The sequence below is a fragment of the Oryzias latipes genome, chromosome 17 (assembly GCF_053564925.1).
Source record: "Oryzias latipes strain Hd-rR chromosome 17, Olatipes_Hd-rR_3.1".
NCBI lineage: Eukaryota > Metazoa > Chordata > Actinopteri > Beloniformes > Adrianichthyidae > Oryzias > Oryzias latipes.
The window spans coordinates 3,569,595-3,583,225 of NC_136253.1; the positions used below are offsets into that span (position 1 = coordinate 3,569,595).

Genomic DNA, 13,631 nt, shown 5'->3' on the forward strand with positions numbered 1-13,631 from the left:
ATTACTTCATTAATTCTGCTGCAATAACCTTTAGGACGTTTCATTATTTCCCTGTAATCACCCGCTAAACTAATTTGATTGATAAACACTGTTTAATTTAAAACCAGCTACAGAAGTTGGTCAGATGCCTGACTAATCAAGTATTGATTCATGTCTGTGTGGATGTTGGGTGTTCAAAGTTCCAGTTACACTTATAGCTTGAGCGGAAATGTCATGCCTGCAGCAGTCATCCCACGCTGGCCAGCCGTCTGCTGCACGGAGCCCATTAGTCTGTCAGTCCAACTGGCAGGTTATCAGGCTGCTGAAATTACCATCCAGACTCGCCATTCTCATGCAAATGTTGAGCTCTCACTCTGGGCATGACTTTCCATTTCAGCTACCGGTACTCGTCTGTCTGCAGGGTTGCCAGTTCACTTTTCGACCCACATCACGGCGCTTGGCTCGCTGCCTCCAAAGCTTGTCTGGCTCTTTCCTTTCTGCTTGACTCTTCATTTCATTCATGCTTCCATCTGTCTCCTCTGCTTCTGTTAGATGGAATATCAGTGCATTATTAATGATTTAATACTCGTTTATTTACTTATTGATGCATCTACTTCCTATAGCGAAGCTGATTGGCCCATTGGCTTCAAGTTAAGCTTGATTTCACCTCAACAGTGAAGCAGGAGGGCTGACTGGGTTTCCTCTTCACTTGTTACTCAGATTGTTCTGCTTTACTGAGAAAATAAAGACAGAGTTAGTTTCAGATGTCACACTCCTCATATGCAATTTGGATAATGGATATACTAAATTTAAAGAGTCCTCATTGCAGTTTTTAATTAGGTTTTGTTTTTCCCTATATACAAAATAATTTAAAACAACAACTTATATTGGCTAAGCATAATCACACAATTAAGAAAATGTTAACTTGATTATAAAGGTTCACAAACCTTCCTATAACATAATTTTCTTTCAGGTAATTTGGTATCAATCAAGAAAAATTGACAAAGTGAGCAATTAGTATAATTCCAGTTAATGACATTTACTTCTTTGCAGCCATGGTCTTAGGGTTTTTTCATTTAGTAAATGTTAAGTCGCTAAAACATACAGTAAAACATATTGAATTGTGCATTCTTGCACTGTAAGTGCTAGGTTTATTTATTGAAACACAACATGCCATTTTTTATATTCTTCGGACAGGAAACAGTGTCTTTTTTGCAAACTTTTGTGCTGTGCAACATGCTTTTTTTGTTTTTTTTGTTTCTGTCCAGCATGTATTTCAGTTTTATCATTCAAAGTTGTATTTTGTACAGCAATGCTTTAATTTTCCTTTGAAAATAGAAACTAAAACCTATATATATATATATATATATATATATATATATATATATATATATATATATATATATATATATATATATATATATATATATATATATGAAAGCCAATGTGATTGGTATTTTTATGTAACTGCTGTTCCTACCATTCTCCTAAACTGAACATAAAAAATCACTTATTTCATTCATTTGGACACTAAAAGTTGCTGTTTTACAATATATTCACTGGATCAATCATCTCAGATCTCACCCGAAGGCAAAGAAAAAGGTAATAATACTGTGCTACATCCAGCACAGCAATGGTATGAAAACAGATCGGTTAGAAGGATAAAGTAAAGTGAGTTGAGTTGAGAAGGTTGAGTCTGCCCACCTGACAATCAAAAAGATATCCTCAAGTGGTTTTTGGAGGATCTGCAACATTTTACGTGTTTGGGTTAAATTTCACTCACTTTTCTATTGACAGAGCTACTGTGCACAAAGGACATGCAGCATTTGCTGTAAACCCTGTTTTCTGGCTGTTGCACTGGTAAAAGCCAACCACTCAGGGGCTGCTTCCCCTGATATTTGTGTTTTATTTTTAGTGATACTTCTAAATGTCTGTTACCAATCATTTTGGCTTTAAATTAAAGTGTCTTTAACTTAAAGACTTAAGTAGAATTTTTATTGAAGTGCACATACTCCTTCATGCATGTGAGTTTCCATACCATTTACGCTGGTCTAGGTGTTTTAACTGTTGAATTTTAAACTTTCAAACAAAAAAACAAATGTAGAAATCATACAGCAACTATCTCTTGACACTCTATGACAAAAGGAGATTAGAAAATGTCCAAATGAATCCAAGCAGTCTGGAAAAATATCTGCTAACATGTCATCCCATTGGAGCCAGATACCATGGAGCTTTATTTGATTTAAAAGGACAGCCGTGACAGAAAAAGTTCAGCCCGTCAGCCATCAGTTCACCTCTGTTTCAATTATATTTGACAGATTGGACACAGGAAATCTTTGCAACGCCTCTTAGACAGGCTGCCTCTGATCTTTTTTTTCCTTCTCAGTCTAATTGTCATGAGTAAGGGTCAGATTGATCTGCTTTTATGCTGCTTTGCTTTTACAGGACATCTAGAAGTCAAGAGCTTATTAGCTCTGGCCTTTGGCTCTTTAAAACATGCATTGCCTCCAGGTCGACAAGGTTATTTTCAGTAGGTTATTACAAGTTACATTTACTGAGTTACATTTACTTAAGTAACTTTGTAAAAAAGCAAAAAGTACCACCAATGCTATTACTAAGTTCAAGAAAGCTGAGGAGAAAAGGCTAGAGCGTGGATTTCATATTGTGAATTCATCAGGAGGACGTCAGTGTCTTCTCAGAGAGCCCAAATTGCTCAGTTTCAGACAAGCTAATACTAGCGTCCACAGGGAAAAATTAAGCTCCAAAAAGAATCTTCTTCATATTATCACAATTAGCCACAAAAAACTACTACCAATTCTTCAGAGTTCGGTTTCTGGGACTTATTGGACTAAAATTAGCTTTATGTCAAATTTTTGTACACGTTCTCTTGCTATGTGGTCTTGCTTAAGATTTACTTTAAAAATTCCATTTTGTGTCAGGAACCGGCAGTGTAGGATCCGAAAACTAGGGATGTGATCTTTGTATTGAGGCTTCCAGGCGTGTGCCAAGTAGCAGAGGGTTGTTTCCTCAAAGCATTTGCACTGAACATACACTGAAAGTTCAACCAGCTGAACCTTTGACTGCTTTAACGTAAAACAGCTGGACTTTGACCAATCAGGGACTTGGATTTAGTAGTGAAGTGTTAATAGCGTCCTTTCCAATACATAGAAGTGCCAATAGCAGTAAAATAGATCAGGAAGGAAAACTTAATAACTTTGGTTTGTGCCCAGAGGAAATTCTATGACACTAAATCTTTCATATATGAGAATAAAACTTTAAAAGAAAAACCCTGGAGCAAGATTTGTGAGATTTGTACCACTTCAACTTTTCACACCAAACCTCTTCCCACTGTAGGTGGCGGACATGCGCTGGTAAACAGTAGTAAAACAAGAACCCCCTCCCTGCTTGTCCAGAGCTGGTCCTGTGTGAACAACACCAGCTGAATGCACGTACATGACACCACGTATAGCACGTTCTTGAACGTGCAACACAGGCCTGGTGTAAATGTAGCAAAGCAGTCAAAGAACATGAACCAGGAAACCAAGAAAACATTTTTGCCACAAACCCAGAAGTATTTAACGTCTACTTCCTCTCCTGTAGTTGTCTTGGCAGTTGTGAGATTACTAAATTATTCATCACTGTTATCAACTGATCTGGAGAATAATCAGAAGAGAAGCCATACAGCCTTTGTTGTCATGTTAATGTGGTGGGCATGGATCTAGCTCTTTATAAGGGGGTTCTGAAACCTTGCATGCCATCTGTAAATAAGTAGAACCATAATATGACTGTTGAAGAAAAAGAAATAAATTATGTCCCGCTAATTTGCTAGAAATAAGTTTAAGTATTTAGACGGATCAACTTTAAACTTGATGATATTATTAATATTGAGTTTTATTTAAATTTACAAGTTTAGACGTACATTTTTAAGAGTCCCACCACCATCCTTATTGGAAGAGAAATGCCTCACTAATTTCTAAACCTGCTGAAAATTGATCATGAAGTGTAATCTGATTTATCAATTTTGACACAGCAACAAAAAGTCTTCTTTTGAAGTGAGCATTTCATATTTATTGCAAACATAGAACAAGCATATAAAAGAGATAAATAGGTTAAATGAGTTTAATGTGTTTTTGAGTTTATTTTTGTCTGATTTTAGGTGAGTTTAGATTCAATCAAATGCGGCCCGTGGGCTGAACTTTGGACATGCCTAAATTAGAAGATTTAAGGAAAGCCATATTCAATTTCTCTGTGCTACGCAGTGTTTTGTCAACGTGACATCTAATGTGTGTTAAATTTGTGGTATCAAAGCTGGTCTTTGAAATCCAGTCACACAGATTTCCTCAGTGCTGATGCCTGTTTAAAGTGGGTCACAGTCATGGTAACCAAAGTTTAAGCATCAGAATGAATAAAGAAGTAAGGAAAACATTTATAATAACAAAGATTTCAAAGGTAAACTAAACATGGGGTATTCAGTTGTTCTCTAATTGTCAAATGAACTACTTAAGTTGTTTTTTCAATATTTTTCCCTAGGAAGCCCAAAAGATGTATTCATTTTTGCCCGTGTTAAAAAAGTCTAGGGAGTGAATCATTTCATCAATGATCACATTTTAATGAAATTCATAATGCACTTTTTATGCACTATATTACCATAGATATTTGCTCACCTGCCTCATCTCACATATTAACTGAGGTGCAATCCCATTCCTAACCCATAAAGTTCAATATAATGTCGGTCCACCTGTTGCTGCTGTTATGGCTTCACCTCTTCTGGGTAGGCTGTCTAAACGGTTGAGGGGTGTGTTTCTAGGAGCTTTTGACCGTTCTTCCAAAAGCGCATTGGTGAGGTCACACACTGATGTTAGTGGAGAAGGCCTGGTTTCCAGTCTCTGCTCTAATTCATCCTGAAGTTGCTCTATCACAACTCAGCCACTTGGTGGCTGCTGTTATTCCCAAACTCTTCAATTTTGTTATGATAGAGCTGATAGTTTACTGTAAAATATTTAGAAGCAAAAAAAAATTCACCACTGGATTTGTTGCACAGGTGGCTATGACAGTTCCATGCTGAAATTCACTGATCTTAGAGCGTCCCATTCTTTCACAAATGTTTGTCAAACAGTCTGCATGCCTGAGTACTTGAACCTGTGGATGGGTGAGCGAATACTTTTGGTAATATAGTAAAAATGATAGTAAGCACACTGATTTGATGTGCTTTTCATATAGGTCTATATAGGTCTTATATAGTCAGAAGTGACTATAAAAAAATTTTGTTTCTTTTTTAATGTCCGAATCTGTCCATTAACTGTTTTATTCCTGGAACTCTCTTTGCTCCTGCAAAAGGTCAATTCAGTGTTCTCCTGAGTTCAGACACAGATAATTTGGTGATAGACAATTATAAATTCAAATAGATGGATGATGTTTTAAATAATACAATATCTGCCAGGCTCCCCCGTGAACCGCCACCTTAACGTGGTGGGGGAGTTTGAGAGCTCGAGTGATCTCAGGAGCTAAGCTGTCTGAAGCTTAAGCCCTTGGTAGGGTCTCCCATGGCAGACAGGCTCTGGGTGACAAGTCAGACAAAGAGCGGTTCAGAAGCCTCTGAAAAATCAAGGACCCAATTACGTCGCCCGGATTGGCGTCACCGGGGCCCACTCTGGAGCCAGGCTTGGGGTTGGGGGTCGTAGGGCGAGCGACTGATGATCGGGCTCTTCCCACCGCCCGAAAAGTAGTTTGGAGTACCCGGCCTTCTTGGTGTCTCTCGAAGGGATACTGGAAGGTGCCCCATCGAGGGACTCCATTGTCCTCCTGGGGGACTTCAATGCCCACGTGGGCAATGACAGGGCAATTACATTCTGTTTCATTTCACTCTAGCTTTTTGCCAGATCATTCTCCTTTCTACAGTCGTGAATATGAAATTTTCTTTGTTGCAGGAGCTGGAGGCTGGTCTCCTCTCATCTCTGACAGGCATCAGTGGCTGGAGATTGACCTGGGCAAGCGAACCAGGATCACTGCCATTGCCACCCAGGGCCGCTATGGCAGCTCTGATTGGCTGACATCTTATTTGCTAATGTTCAGTGATACGGGACACAACTGGAAACAGTACAGGCAGGAGGACAGTCTGGGGGTGAGTCCTTTTTTTCATTTGTTTGTGTAAGAAATACATCAAAACCATCACAACTGAGCAAGAAAAATAGTGTGTTTACTGCCAAAACCAGATAAATTTGATTTTCAACCACAAGGTTTACAAGAGCCAAGACCGGAGATAACTGAATTTGAATTAAGGTAAATAAGCTAGGGTATTGCTGCAGACATATTTACAATGAAACAGGTGTCTAAGCGAACTGCACAACAGGGACAGGCCCTTCCTGGACAGAAAATCATTTCCATCAGATCCCTTTGACTCTTCATTCATAATAAATAAGGTGATGAAGGAGCTCTGCTGACAGTGCGACCTGTTGGCTAAACTCTTGAAGCTGCTGCTGATTTCCACGGGGGTTGAGATCTCACAGTGCAGGAGCTATGCTAAATTATAATGCTAGATTAAGATTTAAAGCTTTTATTCTTTGTGCATTTGTCCAACCTAACAGGAAAACAGACAGAAAAAATGTGAGGGTGAATGTACGTTGCCTGAAGGAAGTCTTTGCTTCATCTTTTGCAGATTTCAAAAGTCTCTATAAAAAAAAATATTAAATATGCACTGAGTGTATTGGACATTGAATCATTTCACAACATTTTTACTGACAGCAATACCCTGAATTCATTACAGATTCATGAAAAAACCCATGTTTTTAACACTAGTTTTAATAATAATAATGGATTGGATTTGTCTGCACCTTTTCTTGGTGCTCAAAGCGCTTACAATGTGTCCATTTTTCATTCACTCCTCATTGGTGATGGTAAGCTGCTGATGTAGCCACAGCTGTCCTGGGACAGACTTAACAGAGGCGTGGCTCTGGGACACTCATACAGATTCACACACCAGTGGAGCCGCACTAGGAGGGTAAAGTGTCTCGCCCAAGGACAAAACACAACAACAGCTGGCTGGGGGAGCGGGGTTTAAACCGCCGATGCTTCGATCATTGGACGACCCGCTCTACCGCCTGAGCCACTGCCATTTTATCTTTTCTTTTTGGTTGTTTTAGGAACTACAGTGGGGAAAAAATTGGATCTGTTATGTTCACTTCAACTTTGAGCGACAGAATGTAAAGAACAAAATCCAGGAAATCACATTGCTTTATTTTTAAAGAATTTATTTGTTTAATGGTGTAGAAAATAAGAATTTGATCAAAAACTAAAGTTCAATTCAATAATTTGCAATGTAACCTTGGTTGTTAATGACAGAGGTCAAAGGTTTCCTGAAGGTCTTCAGTTGTTTTTCTCATCCTTTTTTTAAATTTACATTACAATTAATCTCTAAAATGTTGCTTTTATTTTTCAAAGTGTTTTGTTTTTTCAAAGGCTTTTCTTTTAAACCAATATACAAAGAAATACAGATACCCCCATTCACAGACAAACAAGCTCAAAGGAAACAAAATGTTATATCAACACAGCGTATCAGTTCAGACATTTTTAAATTATATTGAGCAATACTAAATGATTTAGTATATGTGAGGCTTGCTGCTGTAGAGCATCACACAAATCAAGAATTCTGTTTTTCCTGCCCCACTGATATTGACAAACCAATATCCTTGGATACTTAGAATTGGTATCAAAGGATAATCAGTCCATCAGTGCTGCCAACTACTATTTTACAAATGCAAAAGAGAGAAGACAAATGTACACACATGCAACCAAAACCTTTAAAAGAAATGATTTAATTCCATTTCTTGGCTAAATTATATTTACATCTTTAAGCACCTTTTTAATGGTGTCTAGATCAGGCATACACATAACCAGACTGAGATGCTGGTAGTAGACATCACTACCTTTTGAATAAAGCACTGTTTATTGCTCCTTTAGGAGCAACAATGCCGATTTCCAATTGAGGTAAAACCAAATATCTGATTTTCCTCTGCATTAACCTGAAGTCAGTCCACACAGCTCCATGTTCGTGTATGCTTTTAGGAAGTACTCTAGTACTGCAGAAACCAGTGTACCTGTATGTGTTTACTTTTGGAGTAAAATCAGACTCTTTAATATGGAAGTTTATGGGAAACTGCTCCCTTAAGACATGATGTAGTGGTGTTTTAAGAAAATGCAAAGAAAACCTGAAAGTCCTTTCTGGTTTGAGTCAAATTTTGAAGAAAAAAAAGGTTGTGCTTAAGATAAATCAGTTCTGTCTACATGTTAAATTCTGTCAAACTATTTTGGTTTCACTTTTAAATGTTGTTGAATGGTGACCTCAGTTTCTTGTGTTGCTCTTTAAAGCACCAAAAAAATATCTATTTAAAACAATAACAACTGTATTTTTTAATACAAAATTAACATAAAAAAAACATGACCTAAATAAGGGGGGGGGGACTAGAGAATCTGGCAGTGAGTAACCTTCCTACCATGGTCCTAGATATATGGAAAAATAATATTTCATAGAAAGAGAAACTTCTGTTTGTGATAGCTGAAAAAGGAAACGTGTGACTCTGTGAGGAAAATAGAAAACCTAACGATACACATAACCTGAACGCAAAGCATGATGTAATCTAATGCCAGGTCAAATTTAAAATCTCAAGGAAATCTCATAAATTAAGATAAAAAAGACCATGCAGGTTTTAGCTTGAATCTTTAGGATATCAATGTGCGTTATGTTCCTGTGGATAGTGTGTCTACATATCGATCATATACTGTCACAAAGCATGTACAGCAACAGTGGATGAACCAAAGAAAAATTTGTAAAATCTCTGCCTCGGCCAATGCCACACAGTTTATTTTCTCTTACTATTTTTTCGATTTAGCACAGACTTTTACCAGAATAATCATCCCCAATTTAACTGATTTGAGCGGAGGACGGCTTATGCCACAGCGCAGCTTTCTCTTACATTTTTCACAAATGAAAATAAATAAGCAATATTTCCACTACTATAAGAATTATTACGAGAAAGAAAGCAATCAACTAAGCATCAATCTATTTTCTGAACCCGCTTAATCCAGTTTTGGATGCTGGAGCCTATCCCAGCCACTGTTGGCTGAAGGCTCAGTAGAGCTTGTTTTTGTCATATAGCCTGATGTACAAGCGGTAAAACATCTTCTTGTATTTTTACATTGACATGTTTAAACTAAAGCAATGCAGTCTGAATGGTCATACTGTGATTTCAGTCTTTCCCAGGAAACAGTAATGCAGACAGTGTGGTTCAGCATCAGCTGCAGCAGCCTGTGATCGCTCGTTTCCTACGCCTTGTTCCACTGGACTGGAATCCTAGTGGACGCATCGGACTCAGACTGGAAACCTACGGATGTCCCTACAGTGAGCCCATTCCTCCTTACTTAACTCATGGCCTTCCTTTATTTCACTCAAAAATGTTTCCCTTTCACACTCAGATTTGGGATTTACCCTTTTGTCTTGTTTTGCTATTTTTAGTAATTAAGTTTTCTTTTTTCCGACAACTCCAATAATGTGTCAACAGATTTTTGACCTTGCAGTTCCGACAGCTGTCTCTCTTGCCTGTTTTCCAGCCTCCGATGTGATGAGTTTTGATGGCAGCAGCAGTGCTTTGGTGTACAGACCAAATCCTGGGTCGAGGGAGACATCCAGGGATGTCCTCACTCTGAAGTTTAAAACCCTGACCAATTCTGGGATGGTGCTACAGGTGGAGGAGCAGGAAGGACATGTTCTCAGTCTGGAATTAGACAAAGGAAAGCTTCTGCTGCTCTTCAGAAAAGGTACAATAATCATAATGTTTATGAAAAGATTAAGACATTGCGAAACAGCATAGTATTTCAAATGAGGAAACCAGCAGCCAATCTCAACATTTCATTTTTAAAACCCTGGATAGCTTAAATCCTGGTGTTCAGACTGTGGCCTGTCTAGTTAAAGCTATGATGAATGACAATCAATTAGCTGCAGCATGTGGCCGTTACCTGCCAACGTTGTGTTTGTGTGCATATGTGTGTATGTGGGGTTAAGCTAAAGGTTGTCAAGTTTCCATGCAGAATTATGTCCGTTTGGCTCACCAGGAAGACCATCTGGCTGCGGAAGAATTTTGTCCACAATCCATCTTAATCAACTTAATCTCTCAGGGGACTATTCCTCCATTCCTTTCTCTTCACTCATTTTTTGATCATGCTTCCAAATCAGTTGTACAACTACATCTATTTAAGTCAATGCTGATGTCAAGAAAGCTGAAACTGCTTTGAAATATACGAAAATCCCCTAAATTAGGAAAGTCTGTAGAAACTGTTCACTCTTATCAGTCTATTATTGGGAATATTTTTTGTAAATATTGTGCAGAAATCCTTTACTTACATCACTTGTCTGTTTTGTGTTTGGTTGTTTTTTGTTAGAGTTCATCCGTGGTGCAGAGGTAGAGCAGTTATGTCAAATCGGAAGATTGCAGGTTTGGTTCCCGCCTTGCTAGCCCAATTGTTGAAGTGTCCCTGGGGAGGACACTGAACCCCTCCTGGTGGTCATAGGTTGGCGTGTGTGTGTGTGAGAATTTTGGCCGGATGCCCCCCCCTGACACAACCCTGTATGTTATCCAGGTTGGAGACCTGGAGTTAGGCAGTAGCGTGAAAGGTCTCTCCTAAGGATCCACATTGTTCAAGACTTATCACACCCCCTAGGAATTGAACCCTTGTTCACATGCGTCAGTCCTACATGCAGTCAACTGAGCCATCCAGCTGCTATTTACAGCACAAGTGTGTCTTAATAAGGACTTAAAAAAGAATTTCTATGCTGACACGTATTTTTTGTCACTGATTTGCTGCTTTTTTATGTGGTTTTTCAGACCATATTCAAAGTTTATTTTTGGAAAAGTGTTTTTTTCTGTCAATCTGCAGATGCATACCCTAAAAAATATCAAAGACATCTTTGTCTGCATTCTTCAAAACTTTCTGTTTTTGCTTCTAAAGTTGTTTTCCCCCCACAAATATCTAATACATTTTTAATGGCTTATTGTATTCAGCTCTTTCTACTCCACCTCCTCTCAGCAGAAACACATGTTCCTCTCCCAGTTCTTTGGGGAATGGAGAATTTTTTCCATTCATTTTTGCCCGCTGTGCTCATCTATCATTAATGATGTATGCCGATTTTTCCCCCCCCCACACTTTTTCGGATTAAACATTATCAACATATTTGACATCGGTTCTCCAATAATGGGATGCAGATGCATGCAGTTTTCTCTAAAGAGATGAGCGGCGGTGACCTCGCGGTGATCCTCCCAGCAGGATGTTGATCTAATTAAAATATTCAAAGTAGCTAAGAAACTTTTATTAGACTCCTGGTCAAATTACCACACTTTTTTCCATCCCTTTTCAGGCAGGACTTTGTCCTCTCAGGCCAAGCATCTAATTTCCCTCGGCGGTCTGCTGGATGATCAACTGTGGCACTATGTGAAAGTGGAGCGACACAGCTCTCACCTTAACCTCACTGTGGACAAACTCACAGAAAGAGTTCAAATCCCTGCTGAGTTTACCCACACTGAACAGGTTTGTTGACGTGAACAAAAGCGTTCAGATCAACAATTACCAGAGCTGCATAAAAAAGAGACGTCTCTAAGTAAAATAACTCTCTTCTCTTGTGTAAAATCTTTTCATGCAGCTGAGGGTGGGATCAGTTGACGATCCAACTTCCCAGAGACCTGCTATCTCCACGAAGAACTTCCACGGCTGCCTTGAAAACCTGTTATACAACAATCTCAACCTCATAGAATTAGCAAAGAAAAAGGATCACAGAGTTACTGTTTGGGTAAGTGGATTAAACCTCTTGCACTTTGTTTTTTCCACCAAAATCTGCATAGACACCAACAAGTTTAAAGTACCCATAGTTGTTATACCCACCTGCAAAGGTAGACCCAAACCTGGGAGCCCTATAGCGCAACGGATCCTCACTGCCCAAAGACCCACATTGGATGAAGCTCATTGTGCCCCCATGGGAATTGAACCCTGGTTTCCTATGTGCCAGTCCTGCACTCAACCAACTGAGACATCCAGCCACTACCGATGAGTACGGCATACTATACCAACAAGTATACCCATGGCAAAGTACTAAACCAGTACTTGCTTTGAGGTTGTGTCATGGGATCCGTGTGGTGAACTGGATTTTACTGATACTTGTTTGATAAATGGGTGCATTGAAGACATAAACCACTATCTACATTTTATTTCTTCTATTCCACATTTTATTATCAGCAGTTTACTTTAGAATATTCTCTTCATGCTGTCCACAGGGTGACTTCCTTTACTTAGCCTCTAACCCTTGAGAGTTTCCATTTTTATGTTTTTGTGGAGCTTTTTAAAATCCAAGTTCAAAAACTGCAGAAAAAAACCCCAATTTATATTCCAAAAGAGTCCCAGAAGATTAATCTGAGCTGTAAAGCAAACAACACAGTAAGGTGCTAAACAAAGTAAATTACCACCCTTTAAATATTTTAGATCTCTGTCCCACCTGCTGATATTAAACTGTATCAGGTATATTTATTCATTCAAAGCCAGGAACGACAAGAGCAGGGATAGGTGGAAAATGACATTTGGGGACCAAGAGTGGAAACTCCTTTTTTGTTAGTTTAAATGTAATTTGCAATTCTTAAGTAAAAAAGGACATTTATTTTCCTGTTGTGTAGCATAGTCTGTGCCTTGCGGTGTATTGGTGACTGAATCCTTTGTCACATGCAACCATACAGGGGTTGACCCGTACGGATGCTGTAGGTTTTTGGGTTGTCCGGGTCTATGGAGGCTCATAGAGAGGAGCAGCTGCATCTTAAGGGGAGCGCAGGGTTGTCTTACAGTTCCTTTGAGGCATACCTGAAGGGAGGTCAAGAAAATGGAAGGAAGGATTGTCGTGGGTGTTGTAAGTGTATCGTGAAGAGTTTGTAAGGATAATATAAGTTACAAGCATTGATGACGTGTCGTGTGGTGGCCACTCTAGATGTTAAAGAGGTGCTTTTACTGGTGCATTGACTGCGTGCAAATGGCACACTCACGGGGTGTGCAGGTGATAAGTAAGTGGCTGTAAGACACCCAGTAAAATGTCCACGCAAACTACACTCTGATTACTTTCCTCATTTCTAAAAGTCAGCCTGTATGCACGCTTATCACATGTACAGCACTAACAGGCTTTGTGCAACATGCCAGCGTCTTAGCAACTTCACACCTACCTACCCCCACATGTTTTTCAAGTGGTCACTACAACCTGTCACCTAGAGCAGCAGTCCCCAACCCCCGGGCCGTGGACCGGTACCGGTCCGTGGATCATTTGGTACCAGGCCACAGAGAAAGAATAAATAACTTACAGTGCTTCTTTTTTATTTATTTCGGAATGAAATAGGAAAGATGTTTTATTTGGGAAAATTACCAGATTCTCTGTTCCATCCGTCTATGTCACTCTTAACGCAGGCCAAGGCGCTCTTCTCGGTCACGTGATAGGTTACCGCTAAAATAAAACGCAGGAGCTAGCAAAATGAGTAAAAAACAAACGTCTTTGGAAAGTTTCTTTGCCAAAGGGAAAAGGTCCAGCCAGGAGACAGAAGAGGAGGCTTTGACTTCCAAAATAAAGAAAGTTACATTTA

At 39.2% G+C, this 13,631-nt stretch overlaps 1 protein-coding gene across 9 annotated transcripts in view; it reads left to right on the top strand.

Annotated features, from left to right (window-relative positions):
• The window catches only part of LOC105356097 (contactin-associated protein-like 4), a 258,282-nt gene that overhangs the window by 63,401 nt on the left and 181,250 nt on the right, over positions 1-13,631 (top strand). For all 9 annotated transcript variants that reach the window (XR_013650452.1, XM_078934174.1, XM_078934178.1 and 6 more), the window contains 5 exons: positions 5,907-6,100; positions 9,226-9,373; positions 9,583-9,789; positions 11,384-11,553; positions 11,666-11,812. Coding sequence is in view for 8 of the 9 variants with exons in the window: in XM_078934174.1 (XP_078790300.1) it covers positions 5,907-6,100; positions 9,226-9,373; positions 9,583-9,789; positions 11,384-11,553; positions 11,666-11,812 (866 nt within the window). In the remaining variant the exon portion in view is untranslated. The remainder of the gene's footprint in view (positions 1-5,906; positions 6,101-9,225; positions 9,374-9,582; positions 9,790-11,383; positions 11,554-11,665; positions 11,813-13,631) is intronic.